At 55.3% G+C, this 25,604-nt stretch overlaps 10 protein-coding genes across 10 annotated transcripts; 5 read left to right on the top strand and 5 right to left on the bottom strand.

Annotated features, from left to right (window-relative positions):
* Positions 1-4,903: 4,903 nt before the first annotated feature.
* IE81DRAFT_319200 (putative potassium channel beta subunit protein) lies at positions 4,904-7,024 on the top strand. The gene is made up of 11 exons (XM_025512651.1): positions 4,904-5,005; positions 5,108-5,162; positions 5,236-5,342; positions 5,426-5,490; positions 5,568-5,627; positions 5,703-5,754; positions 5,916-6,271; positions 6,335-6,481; positions 6,558-6,671; positions 6,769-6,812; positions 6,916-7,024. Exons 1-11 carry the CDS (start codon positions 4,957-4,959, stop codon positions 6,953-6,955), a joined length of 1,089 nt encoding a protein of 362 aa, XP_025373472.1. The 5' UTR covers positions 4,904-4,956; the 3' UTR covers positions 6,956-7,024.
* On the bottom strand, positions 6,919-8,946 carry IE81DRAFT_319203 (WD40 repeat-like protein). The gene is made up of 3 exons (XM_025512652.1): positions 8,573-8,946; positions 8,058-8,484; positions 6,919-7,963 (listed from the first exon to the last, which is right to left on the bottom strand). The coding sequence occupies exons 1-3, from the start codon at positions 8,843-8,845 to the stop codon at positions 7,056-7,058; spliced, it is 1,608 nt and encodes a 535-aa protein (XP_025373473.1). The 5' UTR covers positions 8,846-8,946; the 3' UTR covers positions 6,919-7,055.
* A 200-nt stretch (positions 8,947-9,146) lies between these two features.
* On the top strand, positions 9,147-10,309 carry IE81DRAFT_319204 (bola-like protein). The gene is made up of 4 exons (XM_025512653.1): positions 9,147-9,578; positions 9,683-9,744; positions 9,844-9,884; positions 10,025-10,309. Exons 1-4 carry the CDS (start codon positions 9,505-9,507, stop codon positions 10,139-10,141), a joined length of 294 nt encoding a protein of 97 aa, XP_025373474.1. The 5' UTR covers positions 9,147-9,504; the 3' UTR covers positions 10,142-10,309.
* On the bottom strand, positions 10,060-11,629 carry IE81DRAFT_319207 (signal peptidase 22 kDa subunit). The gene is made up of 3 exons (XM_025512654.1): positions 11,060-11,629; positions 10,669-10,938; positions 10,060-10,599 (listed from the first exon to the last, which is right to left on the bottom strand). The coding sequence occupies exons 1-3, from the start codon at positions 11,218-11,220 to the stop codon at positions 10,449-10,451; spliced, it is 582 nt and encodes a 193-aa protein (XP_025373475.1). The 5' UTR covers positions 11,221-11,629; the 3' UTR covers positions 10,060-10,448.
* A 505-nt stretch (positions 11,630-12,134) lies between these two features.
* IE81DRAFT_4273 (hypothetical protein) lies at positions 12,135-14,994 on the bottom strand. The gene is made up of 5 exons (XM_025517339.1): positions 14,869-14,994; positions 14,137-14,730; positions 13,891-13,987; positions 13,520-13,826; positions 12,135-13,442 (listed from the first exon to the last, which is right to left on the bottom strand). The coding sequence occupies exons 2-5, from the start codon at positions 14,523-14,525 to the stop codon at positions 12,175-12,177; spliced, it is 2,061 nt and encodes a 686-aa protein (XP_025373476.1). The 5' UTR covers positions 14,526-14,730; positions 14,869-14,994; the 3' UTR covers positions 12,135-12,174.
* Positions 14,995-16,114: 1,120 nt separating this feature from the next.
* On the top strand, positions 16,115-17,225 carry IE81DRAFT_343934 (P-loop containing nucleoside triphosphate hydrolase protein; the record flags this gene model as incomplete). Its single annotated transcript, XM_025515758.1, has 3 exons — positions 16,115-16,373; positions 16,456-16,838; positions 16,914-17,225. The coding sequence occupies 3 exons, from the start codon at positions 16,115-16,117 to the stop codon at positions 17,223-17,225; spliced, it is 954 nt and encodes a 317-aa protein (XP_025373477.1).
* On the bottom strand, positions 16,924-18,599 carry IE81DRAFT_319213 (hypothetical protein). The gene is made up of 3 exons (XM_025512655.1): positions 17,918-18,599; positions 17,805-17,830; positions 16,924-17,725 (listed from the first exon to the last, which is right to left on the bottom strand). Exons 1-3 carry the CDS (start codon positions 18,279-18,281, stop codon positions 17,339-17,341), a joined length of 777 nt encoding a protein of 258 aa, XP_025373478.1. The 5' UTR covers positions 18,282-18,599; the 3' UTR covers positions 16,924-17,338.
* A 234-nt stretch (positions 18,600-18,833) lies between these two features.
* On the top strand, positions 18,834-21,149 carry IE81DRAFT_319215 (hypothetical protein). The gene is made up of 3 exons (XM_025512656.1): positions 18,834-19,899; positions 20,012-20,808; positions 20,880-21,149. The coding sequence occupies exons 1-3, from the start codon at positions 18,961-18,963 to the stop codon at positions 20,902-20,904; spliced, it is 1,761 nt and encodes a 586-aa protein (XP_025373479.1). The 5' UTR covers positions 18,834-18,960; the 3' UTR covers positions 20,905-21,149.
* Positions 21,150-21,382: 233 nt separating this feature from the next.
* IE81DRAFT_319216 (hypothetical protein) lies at positions 21,383-22,974 on the top strand. Its single transcript, XM_025512657.1, has 4 exons — positions 21,383-22,133; positions 22,219-22,503; positions 22,582-22,641; positions 22,712-22,974. Exons 1-4 carry the CDS (start codon positions 21,555-21,557, stop codon positions 22,802-22,804), a joined length of 1,017 nt encoding a protein of 338 aa, XP_025373480.1. The 5' UTR covers positions 21,383-21,554; the 3' UTR covers positions 22,805-22,974.
* IE81DRAFT_319217 (cytochrome P450) lies at positions 22,895-24,904 on the bottom strand. Its single transcript, XM_025512658.1, has one exon. The coding sequence runs from the start codon at positions 24,749-24,751 to the stop codon at positions 22,988-22,990; it is 1,764 nt and encodes a 587-aa protein (XP_025373481.1). The 5' UTR covers positions 24,752-24,904; the 3' UTR covers positions 22,895-22,987.
* Between the last annotated feature and the right edge of the window lie 700 nt (positions 24,905-25,604).

The raw sequence follows: 25,604 nt of genomic DNA on the forward strand, positions 1-25,604 counted from the left end.
GACTCCATCGTTCAACTCAACTCAGACTGGAGCTGCCTCTGCATGCAGCAGCGTCGTAAATGGCACCACTCAATTTTTAAATCCGCGCCCCCCGGTCAATAATTGCATCCTCCCCGACCCTTTTTATCTTGGAAGCCCCAATTGAAATCGAGACCAATTTTGTTTAGTGACGTGGCGTGCACGCACTCACTCACATTTCAAGCTCTGATCAAGACGCGCTATCGTGAATAATCTTGAATCAGAATGGCTGCATGCAAACGCAGAAGGTCAAGCAGCTCCGCGGAGCAAGCTCATCAGAGAGCTCCCTGCCACGCCGCGGTTTCTTTGATGGAGTTCGCTGATGGTCAATGCGCTACGCTTCAATCGTATTCTGAGTCCGATCACAATCAAAAAAGTTTGTGGTGATTCATAATTGTTCATCCAAAATCGCTGCCATGCCTTCATCCGCCAATCGCGAAGAAGGACCAATCTACGCTGAGATTGAGCTCTCGAAACGCCTTGATGTCCAGTGATCTCTTGGTAAAGCGGGACGGTGGCATCTTTAAAATCGGCATCCATTGCTACTGGAGAACCAGGTCTTGCCGTCGACGCGCGGTGCCGATGTGAAAAGTCTAGAGTGGGCACAGCACGAGACATGCAACTCAGAGAAAAGTCGAAACTGGACGGACTGGAGCGCTCGATGTTGCGGACATCTGAAACGTCTATGTTCTTGTGCGTACACTGGGCCCCCACTAGTGTCATCGGTCTAGCGGTTGTTGAGCGAGGATCGGCAAGGCACAAATAAGCGAACGACTTGGCGAAAGGAGTGGCTCTGTCTGGTCTTGCGATGGAGAAGAAGTTAGACTCCGTTCTCGGTGCCTTCTTCCAAAAGCCTCTTCAACCTGTCGACCTCTTGCTGCTTCTCTTGCACCTGCTGCAGCCAGTCCTGACGCTCTTGCTCGATGGCAGCCACCAGACGCTCCCGCAGTTTCTCTTCAAGCAGGAACTTTTGCAGATCCAAGTCTCTCGCTTGGCGCTGTATGGCGTGAAGTAGAATACCAAGAGGCAGTCAGCAAGAGCAAGAGGGAATGGCCGAACCCACTCGCGCACCTTGATTTGCTCGAGACCTCGACGAGCTGACCAGATGTCAGCTTCGGTGAGTGATAGCGGTCTTGATCCCGGAATCTGTCTCAACGTGTTCGCGACGGGCAGCGATTGGCGGTTGTCACGAACGTCCCCGCCTTCGACCGCAGAGTCTGAAATGGCAGCGCGAAGCTCTGCCTGAACGGTCGCTTCGTCGTCAATCAAATACTCGATCTCTGCCGAGGTAGCGGGAATCATGGCCAGTGGCGATGCTGGAAAGCTTGTTAAGGTGCTTTCAGTACTTGCTGGCTTGCCACTCGAGCTAGGCGCAATATTGGATAATTGCTGGACCGATGACGAATGATGGTCATAGCCCGGTGCACTCTGGTCGTTCGGTGTCTTCACGGCGACCTGCTGCCCTGGATCTTGTGGGGTCCTCATCGTCCCATCACATCCTACCAGAGGTTTGGATAGCTTGTCGAAGCCATCGCTGAGTTCTGGATGCGATGCTGGGCCAATTTTTTCTGAATGAACTGTGCTGCCGCCCTCTGCCAACTTCTTTGCAGGCTCTCGTGTTGCCAACACAGACTTGGGGGATTTTGATGGAACATTTTCGGTGACCTTCGCATCGCCGTTTGCAGTCCCACTCATTTGCTGTACACCTGTATGACTGTCGGCTCTCGAGCATGCGGCGCACCCGCATCTATGAGAGGACTGAGATGAATCAGTCGAAGAGGAACTTTCTTTTTTCAGGTCTCTTTGTCGAGGCTCAGAGCTCCTTATCGTGCCGACTGGGGCTTGATCGCCTTGCACCGTGAGTGGACGCCCTAGATGGTTCGTCAAGTCCTCTATCGCGGCAGTGGTGCGAGGCTCGGCGTATTTCGGACCGACGTCTCGACCAGCTTCCAGGAGATCGAAGTGGCTGGTGGAGAGGACGCTACATCATCAATGTCTGTCGAGGAGAATCTCTCTCTACTCCGCTCACAAAATGACGTCCGGGACATGCAGAGCCGTGTAAGGCCTACTGACACCCTTGATGGACTCTTTCGTCCACAGATGAAGAGTTATGGTGCCGATGAGATCGCCACGTCTTTGTTGGCGGTCATTCACTACAGGCGTGCAAGGGAATCAACTTCCTGAACCGCTAGCGCGCTTCGATCGCTGGGCCTCACCATGAAAGTCTGCTTTCTTCAATTGGACAGCAACACCATTGTCAAAAGCGCGAATCCCATCTTCCTCTCCTACGGCCTTTCGCGTTGTTTGCAGACTACGACTCGTTCTAGCTTCGCTTGGCACGAGCAGTGGCGAGGAGCGCCACGTCCTGGGCAACATCCTCAACATGCGGGACTCGTAAGCTTCTCCCTGTTGCATCGTTGCGCCAGAAATGATGATCTTCGAATGGTCGATGCAGAGAAGAGCAAAGCACGGCTGCGGGGGATGGTCGGGTCGCTCAAGAATGACTGATCCCTGTCTGGAACTTCGGGAAGCGACGCTTGCCGTCGAGCTTTCAGGGGAGGGCAAGAGCACAGCTGCGATGTCCGGCATCTTGGCAGCATCCGAAGCGTTGGCTACATCTTTGCCCACATGCCGAAATAGCAACGTGATGTCCTGCCTTCCCTCCAGGAACACCGCACCACGCTTGACTTTGGAACGCGCTTCTCGGCGTAGTTTGGGCGAGAAAGCGGCCAGGTCGACCTCGCCGCTCTTTCTCACATTCGACTCTGGCAGACCCTCATGAATCCTCGAGGAGAGCGATAGACGAGCTTGAAAACCTATCGTCGGAGAAAATCAACAGGGCAGTGGAAAGGTTCGAGCTCGTGAAGCGAAGAACGACCGACGACCATGTTTGCGATTGTCACCCTCACCTTTGCTGATCATCACGGGCAGCCAGATCTCCACCTTACCGGCTATTAGGACTCAAGACTGACGTTGCGTCGCTGAGCCCGAATTCTGGTGAAATGGCGTATGGGGAGAGCAGCAGGAAGAGCTGCGCAGCCGTCTCGGCGGGGGAATAGGTGAGCGACTCGACTGATGACGGCCGGCACTCGCTTAGAGCGGCCTCTGCACCATCTAGATATACTCACGACTATATGACGCTTCGCTTCGCTTCTCGAGCCCAAGTGCACGTACCTCTTTTTGGCTCTGAGACGATGATGAGCGACTTGAGCGGATGCACGCGCGACCCAACGTACGTGAGATGAACGCCTTGCTATCCTGATTCACATCGATGTCACTCAACTCACGCATCCGCTTTGATTCTTGATTCGGAAGGCCCGCCACTCACCATATGCAGAGTCACGAGTCCAATCAAGACTCTTGACTGATGAATACGTGAGATGCTGAGCAGACAAGTCTCAGATGTGTGAATTGACTTTTTAAATTCTTGACAATCCAACTATTCACATTATATAGGATTCACCATCCACTCAAGATTGAGCAGTGACGCTGCGGATCCGCACGCGGGACTCCGTGGGGAGTCAGTGGACGTGTTTCGGCGCACCCACTCAAATCGAGACTCATAATTGTGAGCTGCTGCTATCGTCACTTTCGATAACATACACACAAGGCATTCGTGATTCGACTCGCGCAGACTTTTTGCCCCATGCAAATTCAAGTGACGAGTAACAGTAGTAAATCTTTCTACGATTGTGATTCATCAATTCTTCTTCCCGGAGTTGTATATGTATGCTTGCCCTGCTGCTGCATGGTCCTCCCTACTCATCGATCGTTCGTTCGTTCCATCGATCTCCACTCTCGCCGTGATCTGCAGATGTTCAGAAGACTCTTGAGTGCTATACCAAGAGCAGGCTGAGGCCAAGACTTCCATTTCACGCTATACATGACTGGCCTCTTCGGACCCTCGCATCCGCGATGTCAGACATACACGAGCGCAAGTCGCGGCTGGCCATAACCGTGCTTGGCGATTTGCTGACGCAGCTAGCTGCCTTTGCCGCCTGCCCCCCCCCCCCCCCCCCCCCCCCCCCCCCCCCCCCCCCCCCCCCCCCAAAGGTGAGCATAACACGAGAGCTGATGTTGCAACAGAAGCCGCCTCGAGCCATGCTCTGGTCCTCTTCTGCACCAAGCTCACGGGAGGGGCAACTCAATGGTAGGAGGATGGAAGCTTCGGTCAATGTCTGCTTCAATTGGTACCTTCCCGCTCTGTGAGGTGTGTAAGGGGTATCCACATGAGCCATGTAGAAGCATCAATGGGAGGAGATCCGCCATGCGCCTATGCACCGCGCAGACAGCAGCAGTCGCAGAGAGCGGCCCACTGTGGCGCCCCGCGCTTTGATCGAAGCAGATCCGCTTTGAGAGTCTGGTGCACATGTTGCCTCGCCTCTTCTCTTTGATGATACCTTATTGGAGAGAGAGGGCTGAGGAGATTAGGATTCTGTATCGGACGAATGCAAGCATGCAAGCTTGCGCCTTTAAGTGACACAAAAATCAAGATGGGCAGCTTTTAATTGTCAGACAAGAGCTAATTGAATTTGGATTTCAAGGTTCAATTCGAAGTTGCAAGCTGTATACAAAAGGATGATCCTATATAGATCAAGCTGTGTGGTGATTTGAATCTCGCAACTCCGCCTGAGAGCCGAATTTGATTTTCATCTCGTGGTGGTTATTCCGGCGGGGCAGACAAGCATGCATGCCCGTTCGAACCTCCACACGCCTACGCGGCATCGGGAAATAAATCATAGCTGCGTCAGCGCTCTGACGGGACTGACTGCAGTCAAGAGTCACGGTTGAGGGGGGTGCTGTAGGCAGGCGCTCACTTTGAAAGGAACGCTTAGCTGGTGCATCGCACATTTTCTTTCTTCGCAACACCATCTGCCGGATATGTCTAGACTTCGCACCATCGGACTCGCAACAGCTCGCTCATCAACTCTCGTCAAGATGTCGCATCCTACTTATGATCCCAAGAACATGATCTTCCAGCGTCTGGGTGAGCAAAGGATCCACATGGCCCATAAAGTCTTGCTGATCCACGACTGAGGCTCACGCCGCGGTAGACCCGGTCCACACAAACACACACACACCCCCAAAGGTGACTCTGGTCTGCGAGTGAGCAAGTTTTCCCTCGGTGGTTGGCTCACGTACGGGTGAGTGCGCAAGCATGTCGACTGCACCTCCACATTGCTTCTGACACTTCTCCCTTCCATGGCCCACTGACAGCGGAACAGTCGACACGGCCAAAACCAAGGAGATTCTCAAGGTCGCTTTTGAAAATGGCATCAGCACCTTTGATACCGCAGAAGTGTACAGCGGTGGCGAATGCGAGAGTGAGTGCAATAGGAGGAGAGGTGATGTTTGAGCTGTGATGCTGTCGAAGCTGACTGTGCTCGGTGCGATCCTGTGCTCCCAGTCGCCATGGGACAAGCGGTCAAGGAGCTCGGCTGGAGGAGATCGGACGTTGTACTCATCACCAAGGCGAGCACTGCAGAGCAGGTGGACTGGGCTGTGGTTTGAGCTCTGTACTTACTCTTGTTCTGGTCGTGTGCCTGCAGATCTTCTTTGGCACCGGAAGCAAGGATCCCAACGGCAGGGGCCTCTCCAGAAAGCACTTGGTAAGTCTTTGTCTTCCGGCGCTGTTCTCAAAGAGGCACATTGCTCACCAGCTCTCAAACATCTTCCATTGCCAGGTGGAAGGCACAGATGCGTCGTTGGAGCGCGCTGGCCTCAAGTACTGGGATGGTTAGTGGCGCAGATGAGTTCAAAGGTGGTGATTGTCGTGGCTAGGTACACACGGTCGCGCCGTGCGCGACATGAGCTATACTATCGTGGACCAATTGACCGATGTACACTCCAGCGCGGCTGTTGACTGACCTTCTAAAACCCCCTGTGCTCATCCACAGTCATAATGGCACATCGACCTGACGTCAGCGTTCCCATGCACGAGATTGTGCGAGGCTTTAATCATCTCATCGATACGGGAAGATGCTTCTACTGGGGAACCAGCGAGTGGACAGCGCAGCAGATTGAGGAAGCGCATGGCGTGGCGGACAAGTTGGGCTTGATTCCTCCTGTGGCCGACCAAGCCAAGTATTCCGCTCTGCATCGCGAAAAGATCGAAAAGGAGTATGCCCCACTGTACAAAAAGTACGGCTATGGTTTGACCACTTGGTCGCCGCTCGAGAGCGGTCTTTTGACCGGCAAGTACAACGACATTGCACAGGGCAAGATTCCCGACGGTTCTCGCTACCAGACCAAGGTGCGTCAAGGCTGTGGCGCGATTGAGCCCAGAGCGATCGCTAACGTCGCAAGTGGTGCGTAGGCGGACACCTTCACAGACACCATTGCCAAGCTCAAGACTCCAGAGGGTCAGGCAAAGATTGAAAAGGTCAAGGGATTGACAAAGATTGCCGAGTCTCTGGGCACCAGCGTCGCCATCTTGTCGCTTGCTTGGGCTGCCAGCAACCCGGTGAGTTCAGTCAATTTCTGGTCGAGACGGCGAATGGAAGCTGATTGTCTTACTTGCACGCCTTTCCTCTCGTCAGAATGTTTCGACGGTCATTCTTGGCGCCTCGAAAACTGAACAGGTGCTCGAGAACCTCAAGGCTCTCGACATTCTGCCTAAGCTCACCCCTGAGGTGCACGAGCAGATCGAAAAGGTACGCGCTCATCGAGCGCCGGGAAGAAATTTGACGGACACGATTTCGCTCATGATCTCCTCTCTTTGTCTCCGATTGCTGTCCCCGCAAACCTTAGGTGTTGGCTAACAAGCCAGAGCCGGATGCCACATACGGTCGCGCGTGAGTGTGCGTTGCTCAGAGAGGTGAGCAATCCATAAGGCGAAGCTGAGAGGCTGAAGGAGGTCGCGCTAATCCGCCATGCCCGGTCGCTCATCTCGAACAGACCCAGGGACACGTTGGCCAGGCGTCGTGCCCGCTTGTGATTGCGAGGTACGCGGTGGTCTGAAACAAGTAGCGCGCTACGCGAATGCAATGTGTATTCTGTCCAGGCGCTGGAGCGCGAGTTTGGCGTGACTGAAAAGATCAATACCTTTTGAGCATCCCTTCTGCGCCGGCGCAGAGCACTCTGCCCTTCCCATCGAGACGAATCGTACCGACGTTCTCAGCCTCCCAGCCCGTGTATTCTACTGTGACTCTGGGCGCAGTCGCTCGGGACCCTGCTGCTCCCAACAAGAGCTTGGATATGTCGGCTCGATAAGGGAGTCCGTCAGAAGTAGCCACGAGCACGTCGACTTGTCCGAGCGAGGCTTTTGAAGTGTCTACACGTATATCCGTAATCGCAGCTCCATTCCTTCGCCAAGTGCTTAGCAGGCAGGGCGGTCCTGCGTTCGCTTCTAGTCCTTCTATGCTGACTGATGCATCTGAAGTCGTGTCGTCGATTTCCGTAGACCCAGGGCCCAGCTTGCGGACGTCGTGCAGCGAACAGACTCCTTCGGTAGTACCAGTGATGAGCGTGTGCTGGTCGATCCATGCCAAAGCAGTGATCCCGCCACTCTTGGACAATTGGGCCCACGTGTCAGTCGCTGCGGGAGGCGAGCCGAGCGGAAAAGAGTGCGTATCTATCAAGCCTATCGAGCTCTTGCTTTTGAGGTCAAAGAGCTGGACTTTGCCCGAGGCTAGCCCAGCTGCCAAGGTGGGTACAGAGGTGGACTGTGCGGGTTGATCGGAAGTGGGAAAGACGCTTTCCGGACGCAGACTTATCACGTTGACGCTGCTGTACCTGTCGGAACCGATCAAGCCTATCTGTTTGTCTTCGCCGACGTCGTATATCCGCAGCGTGCCGTCTCCTCCTCCTGTGACGACTTGTCTGCCTCGTCCGATCGGCGCTGCACAAAGGACAGCTCTGGAATGACCCTTCAGCACTCTGACGCATGTACCATCCTTTGCATCCCATATCCTGGCGGTGTGATCTGAAGAAGTGCTGAGGATCACTGCAGATGAAAAGCCTTGCTCGCGTCAACTGTCTCTGCAAGCAAGACACAGCGAAAGGCCGCTTGTCTTCGAAGCGCCTCATCTGCTACTCACCGTCACCGCTGGGAAAGAATTGGGCGGACCTGATGTCTCCCACATGTCCTTTGCATGGGATCACTTGCTCTCTTTGTAACTGCCTCGCCCTTTCCCTTATCCTCCTTTGCGCCAACTTCTCGATCTCGCCTTGCTCATCGGCTCCCTTCACCGATTCGTCGATGGTTTCGTCTTCCTTGGGTACATCAAGCACGCCGATTCTCAGCGCTCCATCGGCTCCTCCTGCTACATATCGCTCCAAGCCAGGAACAGCCGTCGAGGACGCTACATCTAGAGCTGTAGCTCCTTCGTGGCCCCTGATGATAGACCCGAAGTCCTTTCGTGGAGCTCGCAGCAGGGTGGGAGCGTATAAGACTTGGGACTGAGCGGTCCTTGCCGATGTGCTCGAATTCAACTCTGATGAAGTGGTTGAGACGAGCAGGTCCGTCTTTCAAAGAAAAGCAAGGCAATAGGCGAGCAGGTCAGTGAGCCAAATGCGTCAGTGTCCAAAGCGCGCGGTGCCAAGCGCCACTCACCGAGCTGCCCTTGACCCTCTTGACCGTCACCTTGCCGTCCACCTTTGCTATTCTCACTCCCGCAGCCCGTTCAGTGCCCTCTTCCGTATTGGCTTGTTCGGCGGAAGCAGGTTTACAAGGCTCCAGCCAGACTCTCGCATGTATGCTGCTCGAAGGCGCATTCAAAGCGTAGAGTGACAGCCACACCTTGTCGGTTGCAATCGAAGCCGATGCGATCTCATCGAACACGGCAGGGTAAGTGGGTTGAAGCGTAGCATAAGGTAGGACGGACATGTCTCAGGCAGCGAGAACCAGTGTAGGAGTTTGCTAGATGGACGCTATCGAAGCCTGCCGGAGGAGTGAAGAAGTGGAGTGGAAGAGAGAGTGGTGATGATGGCGCATGAGCTGAAAGTAGAAATTGGAAACAGGTAATCAATCTTGGCATGTGGAGCCCATGGCCTCGCCCTTGGAGAAGCCTCGACAGCAGATGCGGCTTTCTCGTGCGACATGCAAGCGACTCCACTCAGAGTCGCGAGCTTCAAGAAGCCACTTCGACGTGCATTCAGTCAATCAGTCGTGATCTTCATGCAGACGAAAACGATTCACACGTATCCCAACCTCCACAGTCATCTCGCATCTGACACCTTTCACGAGCCATTGTCACCAGTGGCAGAGAGCAGCACAGATCGATCTGGACGATGCGCAGCAGCTTTCAACGCACGTTGACCCACTTGCCAGGTATCTGCCGCGATCGCAGCAGCACCAGCATCAGCGGCAATCCTACCTCCAGGCTTGTCTGCAGGTCAAGCTCTCCTCATCCATCTGTCAGCAATCATCTGCCTGCCCCTCCTCGTCCCATCAGCCAACTTGCCAGTCTGACACGGCCTCCAATCAGCCACTCCACGTCTACTCTGCACGCACGGCAGGCTCACACTTCCGCAGGCCTGCACAGCATGTCCGTCGAAGCTACCATGAGAGCCAAGCTGGAAAAGGAATTCGCACCTGCCCAAGTCACCATCAGGAACGAGTGAGTCTTGGATTCGCACGCACCAACAAGCAGTTCATGACGTATCGTTGTCATCTTTCAAGGCTTCTTTCTCGATGCTGACGTCCCCCTTCTTGACTTGCTAGCTCTTCCAAGCACGCACATCATGCGGCCATGGTCGCTCAGAATGGTGGCAATGGCGAGACGCGTGCGTAGGTGCTTTTGGGCACAATGGCGGATCCTGCCCCTGTCGTCATTTGTTCGCTTCAGCTCATCACCCTTGTCTCGTGTCACAATTGCTCATCAGACTTTTACGTAGAAGTGATTTCGCCGGCCTTTGAGGGCAAAGTGAGTCAAAACCTTGAAAGGACATCCGTGACTGACTGTGTCGGCTCGCTCAAAGGACACTATCTTGGCAAAGCTGCGACTCATATGCGTCCCATTCGAGGGCATGCTGACACATGGGTCTGACCTAACATCCTCTCCAGTCTCAGATATCACGACATCGTGCCATCAATGCGCTCATGGCCCCCGAGTTCGAGAGGGGTCTGCACGCGTTGAGCCTGAGGACCAAAACTCCTGAAGAGGTCGCCAAGGGCAGGTAGCACGTGTACGAGCTGCAATGCCAACATCTTCTCCCGAAACCTATCAGAGTGAGGCTTGCTGCCGTGCATCTCCTTTTCTGGGATACGCATCGCTCAAAGTGAACGACGACACGCCACAGCGAGGTGTATGTAATGATTGGCGACGAGATTCGCATTAACGTGACTACCACTTGACTTTGTGACCATCGATCTTGCTCAGGCTCCTGCCTCAAGAACTCTTGACTGGTGACTGCTTGCTCACACCTGCGGTCGGATGGCCCACGCCAGGGATGACTCGATGTGATTTCTGCCCTGTCTGCTTCTCCCTTCAGTACCACACCCTCTCCTCATTCTTCGAATCGCCCTCGATGCGCTTGGGCACGGGTAGCTGCGCTGTCGAAAGCTCGTCTCCGTATGCGAGAACACCGACGTAGGGCATGACGTTCCAGTGCAGCGTAAAGTACGTAGAATTGACGTTGCTGTAGGTGGAGAGACATAGAGAGCGTTAGCACAGTGATTTTGCATACTGCACCGATGCCCGAACTCACGCAAAGCTGGTGCTGACTTCTCTGAAAGCGTATCGATTGACGGCATCTTCGATAAAGATCCTGCTGTCCTCTTTTCTCCTGATGATCCTGTCCCAAATGACGATCCTATTGTCCTCGCTTGCTCGAGAAGCGTAGTGGGCGGATAAGCTCAAGAAGATCTGCTTTGTGTTCCAAGTGAAGAGAGGACGCAGATCCAGCTCGGCTGAGAATTGGACCTTTAGATAATCTTGCAGCCTGCGATCCGAATGCCATGTCGCTCTTGCTCTCACGCTGCAGCGTACGATCAAGAGTGAGGCAGTGAGCACAATGAGCTGTCATGTCCATCCCACTTGGATCGCTTCACAGCTGTCTCTCGAGCCATCTATTGCCCGGCCCGCGCAACCCCACTCACACCTCCAATTGGTCCACCTTCAAGAAGGCATTCGGATCCGGCTTGGGATTCAGGGGGTAAGCCGAGTAAGCCACGATGCTCAGCACTGCCAAGAGGACAGTTGTGGCATAAGCAGTGACGCTGTTGAGCCTGTTGAGCGTCGTGTTCATGCTGCTAGACATGATGGGTGTGCAAGTGGATGGTGTTGCTGCGTCGTCTTCTTGACTCGAATCCTACGAAATCGCAGTGGTGCGCGGAATCAGCAAGGGGGCGGAAGACTTGAAAAGGCTGCAGATAGGGTTCGCAAGTGAGCTGCCGGAAGTGTAGTTGGCGGAAGTAGCCCTCACGGTCGAGCTGCTGCAGCTAGCAAAAATGAAGACTGGGAGCGAGAGCCAAGCCCCCGGTGCAACAAATCCGATCCAGCCCACGCTTCGCAGACGGGTGTCGACTTGAGCAACGTCGAGGGATCAGCAGGCGCCCACGTTGGGAGATGGTAATCGAGTGAACGAGGGCAGAGGGAGCGATCTAAGGTCTGTTGTGATCGTGGTCAAGCGCCTTTGAAAAATGGGAGATTTCATCGCCACGAACATCACGGATTTCACGCTAATCGTGAATCTGCCCATACAAGTCTGAGTACAGCCTACGTGTCCTTCGACGCGAGGGCCATCATCAGCATGCGCAGAGCCGTCAGGCGCAGCCACGCGCCGCCGCGCTGCTGCATGCTGGGACTAAGACTCATTCGGCCCGCGTTTTCGGCGTCGACATTTGTGATTCAGCATTCGTGACTTCTGCTGCGCAGCATGGGTCATCATGGCACGTCGTTGCACCACCAGTCAAACAAGCGTCACGCTGGCTGCTCGCACATAGGTCAGGTTTTATGACATTGAGATACAAGTGTCCATGTGCATTGTGATTGATCTGAAGCGAATAGATGGGAAAGTGCAATTGCAAGTTGAAGCGTCTCGAAGCCTTGCTCCGTCCAGCGAAGGGGCAGGCGCGTTGTGTCCAGAGATGGGGGGGCGTAGGGAAAAAGTGAAAGGGTACAATGAGATGTAGTAGTCGGATTCTCGTCAACCGTGCTGTGCTGTCCAGCATATAGTCAGAAGGCGCAAAGTGCAGCAAAGATGCTTGGCGCATTAGAAAGGCGTGGTTGTATCGTTTGCCCTGGCCAAACGGATCATTCGTCGGACGGCAGAGGCGCATTCTTCCACGATGGCGTCTTGACTGCCAGTGTGCTTCTCATGCTCGACCAGCTGTTTGACCAGCTCTTCGACCTGCCTGGTGACAATTTCTTTCGCCTTTTCTCTCTCCTCTTGCAGTCTTGTCAAAGTCGTATCGAGACTCTGTCGTTCGCTTTCGCGACCTAACCAAGCCTGCTTGGCCTCGTCGAATGTGTCGGTCATCTTCTTGGCCTGTGCCGCATTGTCAGCGATCTGGTCTTTCAACTGCTTTCTCAAACCTCCAAGCTCCTTCTCCCACGTCTCTCGCATCGTCTTCCAAGCGCTCGTCAAGGCTTCATAGCTTGCCTCGGTCTTCTGTTTGCGTCGTCTCTCTTCCCCCAGCTCCGCTTCCACCTCTCTCACCCGCGAACCCCATTCTCTGCTCGCTTTACCAAGCTCCTTGGCCTCCTTCTCAGCTTTCCGAGCTCTCTCTAGCGCTTCCGATGCTTGCCGGTCTTTGCGAGTGAGCATGCTTCCTGAATTTTCGTTCTCCGCTCGTGATCTATTCAGAGCAGCCTTTGTTTCGTCCCAAGACCGCTGCGTCGCAGCCTGAGATTTTTGCGAAGCCCTCAATTGGACCTTGGTCTCCTCCAGCGCGCTGCGCGCAGCGGCAAGCTCGCTTGTAAGCTGTTGGATGACTTTGCCAGACGAACCTCCTGCTGCCGTACCTCCGACGATGCCGTTTGAACTCTGTGCGCTATCGGTGGATGCGCCGTTGGTGCTTGCCAAGCGCCGATTCTCGGATGCTATTGTTGGAGCTAAAAATCCTTCTCCCAGGGCCAGATTGCTAGGTCCGGCTTCCTTCACAGCAGCTAGTCCCAGTTGATTAGCACCGCCTGCAGGGACAACTGCAGGATCCATCTTTGTCGCAGTTCCACTATCTCGGCGCCGACGACGGCCAACGCTCGAGATGCTGCCGGCCGGACTTGCACTGCGGACGCCTTCCCGATCCGACGTGACGCCATCTCGATCGGAAGCACCGCTCACGACTCTTAGCCTGCTATACGCAGAGGGAGGCGTTCCCATACCCACGCCTGACCCCTGCGCACCTTTGTATTTCGATGGCGCAGCCCATGACGAAGAAGCACCAGATTGCAGGCCTGCTTTCTGCTCCAGCGTGGCAATGACGCCCTTTTGCTGCCTGATGATGTGTTTCATCTCCTGCACCTGAGCCCGCAAAGCTCCTAATCAGGGATTGACGAGATGCGCGTTGATTGCAGCATCAGCGTTTGCTCGGCGTGTGCGGGCATGAGTGACATACCTCTGTCTGCGCTGGCATCTCCATGACTTGCGCTCCCACTGGCAACGCTGGTCTCGCTCGTGGTGCTCAAGCGACTCGAAGGTCGATTTGTCTGTAAAGGTGCGCTTCGCGGGCCGCTCAAACAGGTCTCATCATCTCCCTTGGATGACGTTTCGTCTCTTGGAAAGGCAACGGCGCCCGCGCTCCCTGGGACTGCAATAGATCGGGCCGACGTCGTTTTGGCGCTATGAAGAGGCTCTGCTGGCTCTTCAGGTGGCTGGTCGGGAGGTGCTGGCAAGTTGCCTTGTATCCGAAGGTCATCCAAAATCTGCGCACGGGAAAGGCGTGCTCAAATGAATTGCGAGTACGGGGACGCCTGGCGTGCAACGCACCTCTAGCACGGCTAAGCTTTGCGACCAAGCCAAGGCAGGCGTTTCGGAAATTTTCCCTTGGACGCCTTGTGAGCAGTGATCCGCAGCGTGCACTAGTCTGCAGCGCGTTTATCGGGATTGACCAGACCAGTAGAATCGCGTCAGTGCCACGCGTCTGATAAATGAGATGCGGACCGAATCCGCTTCTCATCTCGGCTGCTGTTACATGACAACTCTCCTCCGTGTGGGCTTCCGATCCGCACTCACGTTGTGCCGTCCGACATCGGCATAGCTAGCCACGCTCTGTTTTTTGTAGCGAGAGCGCAGAGCTCCTTAGCCTCGGCGGCGCTAACACCCAAAGGCTTGGGGAGCAACACTGCCTTGCCAGCCCTGAGGGCAGTGGCAGCCTGATCGCCTCTTTGACTCTGATTGGACGTTGCGACCAGGACAGCATCAATTTCAGACAAGGCCAGCATTTCGGTGATGGTCGAGTGGCTCGAGGGCGCTGAGGTCGAAGGGGGAAAGTTGGAATGTAGGAATGAAGTCATTAGGACTTTTGAGGCGGCCTGGACTGCGAGAACTTTGTGGGCTAGTTGGCTGCGACGTGGACGAGTGGGTGAGTATATGCGCAACTGTCGAGCGGAGGAGCTTCGCATCGCATTATTTTAGACTCTGGTGCAAATCTGCTGGGGAGACATCTCTCCCCTTGTGCCTTCGTTTGCAGAAACTGCGAAGGGCGCCATTTTTATGGGGTCCTCCTCAACTCACCTGCGTGAACTGCTGCCAACCGCCGATTCGCGCTCCCTGATCTCCGCTATGAAGCGGGTAGCTAACGGTCCAGTACCAATGATACCCCACCGACTGAGCATGAAGGCGTCAAAGTGTCAGTTTCAGAAGTGTCGTAGTCACGAGGCCAGTTAGGAATGGTCGGGACGCTGTCTAAAGGAGTCATGCGCGTGAATGCAGCCAAGGCAGAATGTGCTCAGTCAGGAGACTCACAAAGGATTTTCGCCGTTGGTTTGGGGCCCATTGCTGCCATTGCCAACGATGCCACTAGCTCGTCGCCGCAGGGGCGAGGTGGGTAGAATCGCCATGCCGAACAGTATGACCCCTTGGAGTCCACCTTGGTGCAGGGTGGCCCACCAGACTGCCTCCCACTTGGTGTTGCACCTTTCTATGTGTCAACCTTCAGCCAGCGATTTGGCGCTTGGACGGCTCCGACAGACGCAGAAGTGAGTGTGAGAGGATGTTCCGCTTGTCTGAGTCCACGAGCCCTTGCAGTCTGGTCGCCGAACCCTGTTGTACGATCAAGCGCTCGTCCAGAAGGTGACGTAGATGCACGTCACTTGGCGGACAAGGGTTTGGACAGCAATTTGAGGTTACGCTGCGGGTGAAGACTGGCCGCGCAGTCTTGCGCAAGACGATGTTGTCTATTGCCAGCACGCTTTGCCGATTCTTCAGCAGGTGTGTGGGTGCTTGCGTGGAAGCGACTCCTCGGATGGGATGGTGGTGCTGCGTCTAAGACGTCCCGAAGGTTCCACGCGAAATATAGCTGGACGTCTTTGCTTGCTGCTTGTTGAGATCGTCACACAGGAATTGCTGGCTTTTGAAGAGCTCATTTGGTGGTGATTGACTATGCCGATTGCGGGATTGCTGGGGTATAGATGCGGGTAAGTGAGCGGTGGGCGGTCGTCACGACACTCACGACTGCAACCGACACACGGCTCGCGCCCGCAACACCACGCGCCACAAAAAAGCATCACGAGCTTAGCTCTAACGCAACCGCGGGACTGAAAGCGCTCGGGCCACGCGGGCTGCAGAGGCATGCATCATCTTCCAAAGAAGGGTCCCACGTACCCGGCCCTCGGACCTTCATCCCTGCTCGCGAGCACGTACACGCGCGCTCGTGCGCTGCCATCGCCTTCTTACCTCTTGACTTTGATCCCCAATCGCTTTGCCTCTATCACAGCGCTGGACCGCCCTGACATCGCACCAGCCGTGCTCGCACTCACGGTGCAAAATGCCCCACGCCACGATCACGCCGTGTAGGCCACGCCTCGGGCAGCTGCTACGAGCAACAGCCCCACAGGCGAGGTGCGATGTATGCTCTCGTGGCAAACCATTCGTTCACAAGGTTCTTGAACCATCACAACTACCCAGCAATATCGCCAAGCTGACGTCTTCAAGCCGCGCGCGAGGCCATGACAATCCTCTAGGTCTACCATCTTCCAACGCGCCACCGAGCATGCCGCGCAGATCCGGACCCCCGACTAAAAGGCGTCCAGCATTCGTAGGGTCCACGCTGGTCATTGCTTCGGGAAAAGGTGGGGTTGGCAAATCCACAGTTGCTGTCAGCACCGCACTCAGTCTCGCCAAGCTAAGCCCGGGCAGTACAGGTTTGGGACGGAGCTTGCGCGTAGGCCTGCTCGACTTGGACATCTTTGGGCCGAGTGTTCCAAAGCTCATGGGGCTCGACAAAGCTGGCGAGCCAAGACTGAGCAAGAGTGAGTGACGAGCAACGCAAAAGGCGATCCTGCGCATGCCATGATCAAGCGAGCTCACCCTCGACTACCTGCAACAATGAAGATGGTCAGCTCGTGCCATTGACCAATCACGGGATCCCCACAATGTCCATGGGCTACCTTTTGCCACCTTCGCCGGACACGGGCTCAGCATCAGATGCACCCATCGTATGGAGAGGTCTAATGGTACAAAAGGCCACACAACAGCTGCTCTTCGATGTAGACTGGAGGGGAGAGCAAGGCGGACCTGAAGCTGAGGAAGGCGCAGGCGGTGGCTCGGGGCTCGATGTGCTCGTCATAGACACTCCTCCTGGCACCGGAGATGTCTTGCTCAGCCTTACTCAGCTAATGATCATTGACTCTGTGGTGATTGTGAGCACGCCGCAAGACGTTGCACTCATAGATGCACGAAGAGGGGTGCGGATGTTCGAGAAGTGCGGCGTACAAGTGAGTCGCGGGTTCAGAAAGGGGCGCTCGCTGGACTGTTGGACGCTGACGAAACGCATCCTTCTTGTTACCAAGGTTACTGGAATGGCATTGAACATGTCACATTTGGAAACCGGGATGGCAAGCGCTGCTCCCCTCGAAGTGTTTGGATCCTCCGCGTCTTTCGACAAGCTCGCACAGGAGCTCCAAGTACCCGTTCTTGGCAGAATACCCATCGAGTCCAGCATCGCATCGGGTGGTGATAGAGGCCAGCCTGGAGTGCTGCAAAACCCTTCTCCCTCGGTCGAATCACACGCAGCTGCTCCTTCAGCGCCGCGCGTCTTTGCTACGATGGCGGAAGCCGTTTGGAGAGACATCCAACGAAAGCGCAGCCTGGGCGGCGGTTGAAACCACCCGCTGCAGAACGGCTTCCCCACCAAATATGATGCTTCAGGGACCTTTTGTCTTGGAGAACCGGGGGACGTACGCCGAGGAGCAGCTCGGGAAGTGCACGAGGCGCATCAGGAGACAGCGGATCGGCCGGTCTGGCGCTCCTTTTTCCGTACCTGGCGTCTCAGCTGCCTCTTTTCCTCGTCGTCCTCCCGCTTCCTCTTCTGCGCGCCTTCTTTTTCCACCTCGGCGTCTGTGGGCGGCCGGACGATACCATCTCTCGTGAGCTCGCTCAGCTCAGGTATCTCACCTCCGTCATACCTTCGCGCAAAGGCAGCTCGCAGGGCTGCGTACTTTCTGTCCGGTTTGACGCGCTCTTCGAGCACCTTCTGGAAGATTAGGGCCGAGGCAGCTTTGATGGGATCTTCGGCGTTGGATCTGGGAAGCTCTACGCCGCTGGGAGAGTACTTTTTGCCCCCCGCGTGATTCGCATAGCGTCGCGCGCGAGTCAAGCCCATCTGCACAATGGGTCACTACGCTCGGTCAGAGTGCTGTGGTGGATGCAACCTGTCGCTCAAACTTTTGGGCGACGCTTACCTGGATGTATTTGCGCGCCATGTCGCCTGTGCAAGCAAGAGGTGTTGCGATGGCCAATTTGAGCGATTCTTTGCGACGCTTGTACGAGTGTACACGCCGCACACTGCACTCACACCCTACAAAGTCATCCTCTCCCTTGTACTTTTCAAACATGTTCAAGAGATCTTTTGAGCTCCTTTTAGCTGTCTCTTCGTCCTTGAAAGCCCAGAGCGGTAGGAGCTCGGATTTGTACGGCTCGATCTGAAGAACACCCTGCTCGCCACGCGCTGGTCTGTATAGCCATGGATTCTTGCGAACGTCGATTCGGGACCATGGAAGATCCGGAAGACGAGATAGCGGGAACGAGGTCGCGCTTGCCTTTGAAGTTGTGGTAGCAGAAGAATCGCTCGCTGTCGGGATCTTGCTTGCAGAGGCTTCTTGCACTGTGGTCGGGGCCGCTGTCTGAAGCTTGGCAGAGCGTCGACTTTGAGCCGGCATACTGTGCGCAACTGATGAAATGTTGCAGTGATGCTAGAGAGAGAAGGAAAGCCTGAAGATGCACTGTTGACATTCGAAGCTGTTGTTGTATGCTCTCGTCCAGAGCGGCAGTCGGCAACAAGCCGCCTCGAGTGAGTTTGATTGAACGATGGAGCTTCGCCTGAATACAGACGGAAGCATAGATTTAGAGGGCTGGAGAGCGAAGGAATGCTGGGCACCCCACAAGCGCCTCTCTCTCTAACAACAGCCTCATCAGACGAAGTATTCGAGAATCAGTATACGCATGTAGGCAAGATCAGTCACGATTTGGTGCAATCGTGAATGTCGTGAATGATCTTGATGCAAGCTGATCACTTAATTGGTCAGGCCCAAGTCAATGAAGAGTCTGAGTGGAGGCAGCCTAACGCGCACGTGATTGCATTCCCTGCCCGCGCGTGGTGCTCCGCTCCGCTCGGCCCGGTAGAAGCGTCAAAAGTCGAAGGTTGATGGATGACGAGGGGTGAAAGCGTGAACTCGCGAACCACCTTGGTGGAGCGGGCGCACATCTCACCGACCGAATGCCGGCCTCTACTTCGCTCTACCACACCACCTTCTGCAGCTCAAGAGGGAAAGCTCTGCTGTTCAATTCCATCACCTTCAGCTTCCCCACGACACACATTACGGCTGAGACCCGGCAGTCATGCAGACTCTGCAACCCACCACCTCAGCTTTGCGTTCCAAAGAGCATGGCTTGCGCTCGCTCTCCTCATCCATATCTTCCTTGCCCGGCGCGCCGCTCTCCCCAAATTCGTCCACTGTTCTACTACCGCGTGATCTTTACAATGCCTCGGACTCGGCCCAAGCTCTCTACTCTCGAGCAGCGAGAGCTTTCTTGCAGCGCAGCCACGCCAGTGCTCTCTTGACCAGCCAAGCTGCTCTGGACCTGCTCAACGAAGGTACAGAGTCGCCGCGGGATGCAGAATTGACACAAGTATTGGAAAGGCTGTTGATCTTGCGATTGACAATCTTTGCCACGTTGTATGAGCCGCGCAATCCTTCTGGCGCTCCCATCCTCGAGGCATTAAAACGGCAGTCCTCCCAAGCCTCGCAACAGCTCCAACATCGACTGGGCTTGCCTGTGGAAGACTTTCTGCTAGAGCTGTGGAAGGAGCCGCTGAAGGCATACCATCCTGATCTGATCTCGCATTGGAGCGAGCTCGACTCTTTGGATCCTTCGCCTAGCACGCTGCGCTCACCCCTCGACCTGCCGGGGGGTTTGGTTGCTGCTGCCATCATGAGCGCGCTGCGGGTGGATGGCGCTCATACAGATAGCGAACCGAGCGCGAACTTCAACAGAGTCGTTTCGCGCAAAGAAATGGCTTCCACAAATGCGGCTTCGCTCTCGGGTCTGAAAGCAGCCAGATCGATCTGCGAATGGGTTCTGGCTGCCCACTCTGCTCCCCTGCTAGGGCATGAGCAAAGTGCTATGAGCGTCAAGGCTCTCCAAGCGAGACAGGAACAATACGACCGCGTTCTGGAACTGTACACCCTGCATGTACTCGGAGCCAGAGCGGGAGAATGGGACTATGCTGAACAGCTTATCAGCTTGTCTGGTGGCGGAGATTCGCAGAGCAAAGAGGTGAGCCAGCTGGAAAGTGAAGCTCAGATCAGGTCGGAGATCTGGACTTGTCAGCATATATTTGCTCTCGGAGCTGACGATGCTGCTCCGATGCCGTCTGGACGGGGACTAGGCACTGCTGCACCGGCTCTATGCGGCCAAAGACCACATAGCTTCTCGCCCGGAGCGCAGACGGATCGCGTCAGAAGCAGCGACACGAGCATACGAAGCGGAAAAGGCGCGCCGAGCTTCAGAGTCGAAGGCTGTTGCTGCTACGGGAGCTACTGCTGCCATTGCCTCTATGCCTTCATCCGCTAGTGCGTCCTCCAGCAGAGCTCGTTCGGAGAGAGCTGCCGGCGAAGGCGAAGGCAAAAGGAGGGTGAGGCGCTTGAGTAGCTCATCTGGGGCCAGCGCGCGCTCTTCTGCTGCCGAGGCGGACGTCGAACGTCCATCAGAACGGCGACCTCAGCCACAGCGATCCGCATCGTCCCAAGACGGTGCGAGCAGGGCTGAGCAGAAAGCCGTGGCGAAGCCAACATCCTCTTCCGACTTTGCAGCTCGACGATCTTCTGTGCGAGACTATCTCGCGCGTGGTCACGAGCGGGATTCGACGTTGGATCGCTCCAGATCTCTGTCGAGCTCGCAGTCCACGAACGCTCGATCAGGCATCCTGCAGCTCTTCAACCGCTTTGCACAGATGCTAAAGACTCATCCGATGGCTGCTGTTCGATGGGTAGGTGTCATCCTGGTGGCACTGAGCATACTTCGGAACGCTGCTGCCTATGCAACTTCGCTCCGAGGCGTCGGAAGGTTGGGCACCGCGAGAAGAATTGCAGGCAGCACGACCGAACCACAATCAGGAGGCGGCGGAAATAGCAGACCTGGACTGGTTCGATTGGCCGCTGCTAAGCTTTGGGATACCATGCGCATGTGAGTAACACTGTTCGCATCCGGCTGAGATTAGCGCTTCCAGCTGAAACACATCCCGGCACTGATCACAGGGGCACACAAGTCACGTATTTGTAGGCTTCAAACATATACGATCACTCAATGATCTTGTGAACTTGCATTCTTCTTGCATCAAGGCCATATCTCCGCTTGTGCACGATCAACAGGCTGTGCATACAGATGCCTCGATTGAACAACAACGTAAGTTCACAGTATTTGCGTCTCTCGACTCGTCAATAATCCATTTTGCCACGGTGAGCTGTGACGGCTGCTCTGATGTCAGCGAGAGCCGTCCGTCCCTGGTTGAAATATTATGTTGGTAGCTCGTGGTGCCAGTCGAGAGTTGCGATCGTGAGTGAGGTGCCGACTCACGATGAAGCTAGGGCCTGCTCCCCGCGCCCGCACCCGAGCGGGTTCCCCCTGCGTGCGGCGCGCGCGTGTGTGGAGGAGCCACGCTCTGCTGTATAACGAGCGTATGGGCCCTTAGACTTGCCTGCATGTTGGACCGGTACGGCGTGTTGCTGCGCGCTTATCGCTTGCTTGACACACACGCTCACGACTCGACTCACCATCACGCATCGTCGAGTAACTCTGCCTTGACCCTCTTTGGGCGCATTACACTCGTTTGAACGAGCAATACTGGCCTCATTCCATGTCTCACTAAGCCTGGTGCACAAGCCGCTCCATCCAAACTCCGCGTAGGACATACTCTGGCCTCCTTTCCCATCATGCGATCGCTCTGCTTCACCATTCCACTCCTGCTCGCTTCTGCCGCGCTCATCTCGACTGTCCAACGCATCGAAGCTCAACTCTTGACAACTCTTGATACCAGATCGGACGGTCACTTCAACTGTCACTTGTCCCTCTCAGATGCATCTGGCCAGTCGAACAAGTACGATCTGACCCTCTTGCCCTCGCCCATTCAAATCGTTAGCGAGACCGCCACACCTCCATCCACCACGCTTACAGAAATAGCTCTGAGTCTATGCCATTCTCTACCTGACCATTTGAGCGACAGATGGAGAAGGAGCTCTGCTGAAAATCATTGTGGACCAGACACAAGGGTCTGCACCAAAGTCTCCAACGTGCTAGATGGAAATCTGAGAGTGACCAACATTCTGTCTAGCGCAGGATCGGTCGGAGGAGCGGGAGAGGTGGAGTGGAGCGCACAGCTGGGACACGAGCTCAGTATCGGTAGCGGTAAAGATGTGGAGAGGAGCGTGATGCTGTCTCTAGCAGGTCAGATGTATGCGGGCATCAAGCAACACACTCACATTGAGTTCTTTTGCGATCCCGACGCTGAATCGGTAAGTCGATATCCGCGCATGAGCTTGTCTGTCACGCCCTCCAACTTACAGCCGTCCTACGCACCATTTCTTGTTTTATCTGTAGGAGAGTAAGCCAACTCTCAAATTTCTCGACATTCAAGCTGGTAACCTCTCGCTCGCCTGGCACACCCCTTTTGCATGCGCTCATCGAGCGCTTCCGGATCCCTTGCCAACTCCGCCGGACGAAGACAAGGGGCCGCAAGCACCTTCAGACACGGACCCTGCATCAGATGAAGAGACAGAAGACGGATCGAAAGGCGGCTGGGGCTGGTTCACGTGGATCGTCGTTCTGGCTCTTCTCGGTGCGGTGGGCTGGCTTGCCGTTGGAACTTGGCACAACTACAATCAGGTGAGTTGTATCAGTGAGACCTGCGTTAGGCTGGATCGCCTGCTTATGACCGCAACCGCTCGCGTCGTGATCGTTCAGTACGGCGTTGTGCGTTTGCCCGGAGCCGCCACCGACCTGGCTCGAGAGGCGCCGTACCTGGTGAGTGTGCTCGATGTGCAGCGTCTCCTGCTACCTCATTCGATACTGATCTAGCAAACAACCCCTGCAGGCAAGAGAGTTCGCTCGACACGTTGCTGCTACGCTCTCAAATCTTGGTTTGGGAAATCGCAACAGCGGGCGTGGAGGATACGAACCTGTATGAACGACCACTCTCTGCAGACACAGGCCAGTGCCACTCCTTCATCATTTGTAACAATATCAGATAGGCTTTCACTCGCGCGCACTCTATCAAGGTCCTTTGCGTGTGCTCATGATACATCAGATTCCGAGGAGTAAACCCAGCATTATGGGTGGCAAAGGCTGCAGGTCATAGGACGAGCATAAATTAGGCTGCTCGAGCGGGTCCGGCCCGCTTGACCAGGAGTTCCAGTCCGCCTTGCGGTTTCATCGTGATGGCCGAAGTCCTCTTGACAGTCTGTTCAGGATCCTTCTTGTGGAATTCGAAATTGGCAATCAGAGTGCACAGCAAAGCCTTTAGCTCATTCTCTGCCGTGACTCGACCAATGCAATGATGAGCGCCAGCGATAAAGGTCAAGATGCTAAATGTCTTGTTGTACTTTTCGCTCAGCTCGTCGAAGCGTTCAGGTCTGAATTCCAGCGCGTCTTGTCCCCATACCTCTGGGTCCGTGTTACACACCCAATTGGGAATGTAGATGAGCGTACCCTTGGGAATGAGAACGCCATCGATGGTCGAGGTCTTGCGAGCTTGTCGAGCCGTGTGAGGTACGGGCGGTCGAAGTCGCATGACTTCTTGGACCACGTGGTTGAGGTACTTGAGGTGCTTGATGTCCTGATACTCGGGATTGGCACGACGAGAAATGAGTTCTTGACACTCCAGTCTAAGTTTATTCTGCACCCTTTGATTCTGCGCGAGTTCCCAAAGCGCCCAGGCCGCTCCTGAAGCGGTAGTCTCGTGTCCTGCACCCAAAAATGTCAGCACTTGGTTCTGTATCATCTCTGCGTTCATGCGGTAGCTCGATTTTTCGTCCAGAGAGGCCTTGACCAACAAGCTGAAGACGTCGACCTTTCCTCCGCTAGCTTCGAACTCGTTGCCTCCAGCCTTTCGAAGAGCTTTGGCTTCGGCCAGCTTTTGATCAAGCATCTCTTGGCTGATCTGCTTGATGCGGGAGAGGTTCGTGCAAAAAGTGGCCACGCGGCTCAGCGCCCCGATGCCGAAGGGGAAGAAGTCGGCGATGCGCTGCAACAATGGTCCGGTCCAGGTCTGTTCCGTAGCCCACTTGGCAATCTTTGGTCCGCCAGGCAGGGTCAGGAACAGTATGATGACCGCCATGTTTGCCCCTCCTTGCATGTTGACGAGCGTCTCGAAGGATTTGCCGAGCGGTTCCTCTGGATTGTGCAGGTGGTCTGTCTGATAGCCGAAAGCAGTGTCGCAGATAATATCGAGCAGGCAATTGTTGATGCTTTGAGTCACCTCCATCACCACTCCCTCTCCTTCTCCTCTTGACTTCTCCGCCTCGTCAATCTTCTCCTTGAGGATGTCGACCAGGCCGTTGATGTGCTTATAGTAAGCTTCGAACTGCGCTTCGACCCATTTGAAGGCGAAGGCGCCATTCATGAACCTTCTCATGTCTACGTGCTCTCTGTCCTCGAGCGTGAGCAGGCCATAACCAGCTACGATGCCGAGGAGCGATCTGACGAAGCTGGGTTTGGTGTAGTTGTAGGGATCTTCGATGAGCAACTGTCTGAGAGCATTGTAGTTGGTGAAGGAGACGCGTTCAGCACCCATTAGACCGCTGAATCGAATGCGCGGTCCGTACTTCATGTGCCAGCTTCTTTGAGGCACGCCAGTCTCTTCTCTGATGATGGTCATCGTCTGTCCAAAGAACCAATGACCGTACTCTGGGCCTGGCATGTGTCGGAGAGGGCTAAAGAAGCGCGCATACAGGCACCATCTGTACACAAAGTAGAAGATTGCCGAGACGAGCAAGACGACGTACACGAGAACATATTGACGCAGATGACTGGCCGTTTTGGAGGTGAGGGCCAGCACAGTTGCGAAATGGGGAGCAGCCCAATGTGGCAGAGAAGACTCGACAGCCTGCAAAGCTGAAGAGATACTGGCTGTCATGATGGCGTGGCGTGGCGAAGACTGCAGTCGATCTGCTCTGGCTAGGGCAAGGAGACCGCAACCAAAGGCTTGTGAGACCGAAGGAAGAATCAGGTGGTCGCGCGGGCTGCTGGCTGGCACAGGTATGGGTAGGTATGCAGAGGAGCAAATGTCTGGGACGAGCGATTCATAAAGGGTGGTTTTAAAGCGCGCACCACAAACAGCAGCTATCGGGTTTGCAGCTGCAAAATTCCCCGCACTCCACATTCGCTCGGCGCGGTCAGCGCGAGTCGTGGGTGTGCGCGGTGTTCAGCTTTCACAAACCATCTGATGCTGCTTGCACATGCTGGTCTGCTCTTGGTGGGACCGTAGCATCCACCGTCTGATGTGCATCAATCACGAATGACCCGCGTCGACTCTGCTGCACCTTGCCGATTGCGTTGCCCAAAGCTACACGCAATCACGATTATTGCTGAGCACCTTCTCCACCTGTCTTAATTGCTGCGCATCTTGCCGGCCAGACCTTGGCAGTCCTCTCGATGCCGCGTCGAGGGTTTGAAGGACCATTCAGCTCGATGAGGCTGCGTAACGATCACTCGTCCAGCTTATACCAAGACCCACGAGGCGCACCTACTCACGACTCTATCCCCGCGCAGCACCATGCAGCCCAAAAATAGAAGATGCGCGCGTCGCGCGTCACTCGTCATGCAATGGCAGGAACAGCTCAGCAGCAGGAGCCGAGCAAGACGGAGCGAAGAAGCGAGCAAGGCGCGGGGTAAACCTCCACGAGTCCGCCTTACCCGCCAGCAGCACGCGCCCTCGCGATCTACGGCGGCATCGTATGGCAGCTACAGTATACGGCTGGACAAGCAGC

The sequence above is a fragment of the Ceraceosorus guamensis genome (assembly GCF_003144195.1).
Source record: "Ceraceosorus guamensis strain MCA 4658 unplaced genomic scaffold IE81scaffold_1, whole genome shotgun sequence".
Lineage (NCBI taxonomy): Eukaryota > Fungi > Basidiomycota > Exobasidiomycetes > Ceraceosorales > Ceraceosoraceae > Ceraceosorus > Ceraceosorus guamensis.

What these genes read in the sequence shown, in the direction of transcription:
- IE81DRAFT_319200 (XM_025512651.1), top strand. Translation starts at nt 4,957, where the DNA reads ATGTCGCATCCTACTTATGATCCCAAGAACATGATCTTCCAGCGTCTG. An exon ending in ACGTTGTACTCATCACCAAG is followed by an intron (nt 5,491 to 5,567) that starts GCGAGCACTGCA and finishes GTGTGCCTGCAG; the next exon opens with ATCTTCTTTGGCACCGGAAG. An exon ending in TGGCCTCAAGTACTGGGATG is followed by an intron (nt 5,755 to 5,915) that starts GTTAGTGGCGCA and finishes GCTCATCCACAG; the next exon opens with TCATAATGGCACATCGACCT.
- IE81DRAFT_319203 (XM_025512652.1), bottom strand. Translation starts at nt 8,845, where the DNA reads ATGTCCGTCCTACCTTATGCTACGCTTCAACCCACTTACCCTGCCGTG. An exon ending in AGAGGGTCAAGGGCAGCTCG is followed by an intron (nt 8,485 to 8,572) that starts GTGAGTGGCGCT and finishes TTTCTTTGAAAG; the next exon opens with ACGGACCTGCTCGTCTCAAC. An exon ending in ATTCTTTCCCAGCGGTGACG is followed by an intron (nt 7,964 to 8,057) that starts GTGAGTAGCAGA and finishes TTTCATCTGCAG; the next exon opens with TGATCCTCAGCACTTCTTCA.
- IE81DRAFT_319204 (XM_025512653.1), top strand. Translation starts at nt 9,505, where the DNA reads ATGTCCGTCGAAGCTACCATGAGAGCCAAGCTGGAAAAGGAATTCGCA. An exon ending in CAAGTCACCATCAGGAACGA is followed by an intron (nt 9,579 to 9,682) that starts GTGAGTCTTGGA and finishes TTGACTTGCTAG; the next exon opens with CTCTTCCAAGCACGCACATC. An exon ending in CGCCGGCCTTTGAGGGCAAA is followed by an intron (nt 9,885 to 10,024) that starts GTGAGTCAAAAC and finishes CATCCTCTCCAG; the next exon opens with TCTCAGATATCACGACATCG.
- IE81DRAFT_319207 (XM_025512654.1), bottom strand. Translation starts at nt 11,220, where the DNA reads ATGTCTAGCAGCATGAACACGACGCTCAACAGGCTCAACAGCGTCACT. An exon ending in AAGGTGGACCAATTGGAGGT is followed by an intron (nt 10,939 to 11,059) that starts GTGAGTGGGGTT and finishes CGTACGCTGCAG; the next exon opens with CGTGAGAGCAAGAGCGACAT. An exon ending in GAAGTCAGCACCAGCTTTGC is followed by an intron (nt 10,600 to 10,668) that starts GTGAGTTCGGGC and finishes CTCCACCTACAG; the next exon opens with CAACGTCAATTCTACGTACT.
- IE81DRAFT_4273 (XM_025517339.1), bottom strand. Translation starts at nt 14,525, where the DNA reads ATGCGAAGCTCCTCCGCTCGACAGTTGCGCATATACTCACCCACTCGT. An exon ending in CCGATGTCGGACGGCACAAC is followed by an intron (nt 13,988 to 14,136) that starts GTGAGTGCGGAT and finishes AACGCGCTGCAG; the next exon opens with ACTAGTGCACGCTGCGGATC. An exon ending in AAAGCTTAGCCGTGCTAGAG is followed by an intron (nt 13,827 to 13,890) that starts GTGCGTTGCACG and finishes TCCCGTGCGCAG; the next exon opens with ATTTTGGATGACCTTCGGAT.
- IE81DRAFT_319213 (XM_025512655.1), bottom strand. Translation starts at nt 18,281, where the DNA reads ATGCCGGCTCAAAGTCGACGCTCTGCCAAGCTTCAGACAGCGGCCCCG. An exon ending in AGAGGATGACTTTGTAGGGT is followed by an intron (nt 17,831 to 17,917) that starts GTGAGTGCAGTG and finishes TTGCTTGCACAG; the next exon opens with GCGACATGGCGCGCAAATAC. An exon ending in TGGCGCGCAAATACATCCAG is followed by an intron (nt 17,726 to 17,804) that starts GTAAGCGTCGCC and finishes CCCATTGTGCAG; the next exon opens with ATGGGCTTGACTCGCGCGCG.
- IE81DRAFT_319215 (XM_025512656.1), top strand. Translation starts at nt 18,961, where the DNA reads ATGCAGACTCTGCAACCCACCACCTCAGCTTTGCGTTCCAAAGAGCAT. An exon ending in GAGATTCGCAGAGCAAAGAG is followed by an intron (nt 19,900 to 20,011) that starts GTGAGCCAGCTG and finishes GACGGGGACTAG; the next exon opens with GCACTGCTGCACCGGCTCTA. An exon ending in CTTTGGGATACCATGCGCAT is followed by an intron (nt 20,809 to 20,879) that starts GTGAGTAACACT and finishes CACTGATCACAG; the next exon opens with GGGCACACAAGTCACGTATT.
- IE81DRAFT_319216 (XM_025512657.1), top strand. Translation starts at nt 21,555, where the DNA reads ATGCGATCGCTCTGCTTCACCATTCCACTCCTGCTCGCTTCTGCCGCG. An exon ending in GCGATCCCGACGCTGAATCG is followed by an intron (nt 22,134 to 22,218) that starts GTAAGTCGATAT and finishes TTTTATCTGTAG; the next exon opens with GAGAGTAAGCCAACTCTCAA. An exon ending in CTTGGCACAACTACAATCAG is followed by an intron (nt 22,504 to 22,581) that starts GTGAGTTGTATC and finishes GTGATCGTTCAG; the next exon opens with TACGGCGTTGTGCGTTTGCC.
- IE81DRAFT_319217 (XM_025512658.1), bottom strand. Translation starts at nt 24,751, where the DNA reads ATGACAGCCAGTATCTCTTCAGCTTTGCAGGCTGTCGAGTCTTCTCTG.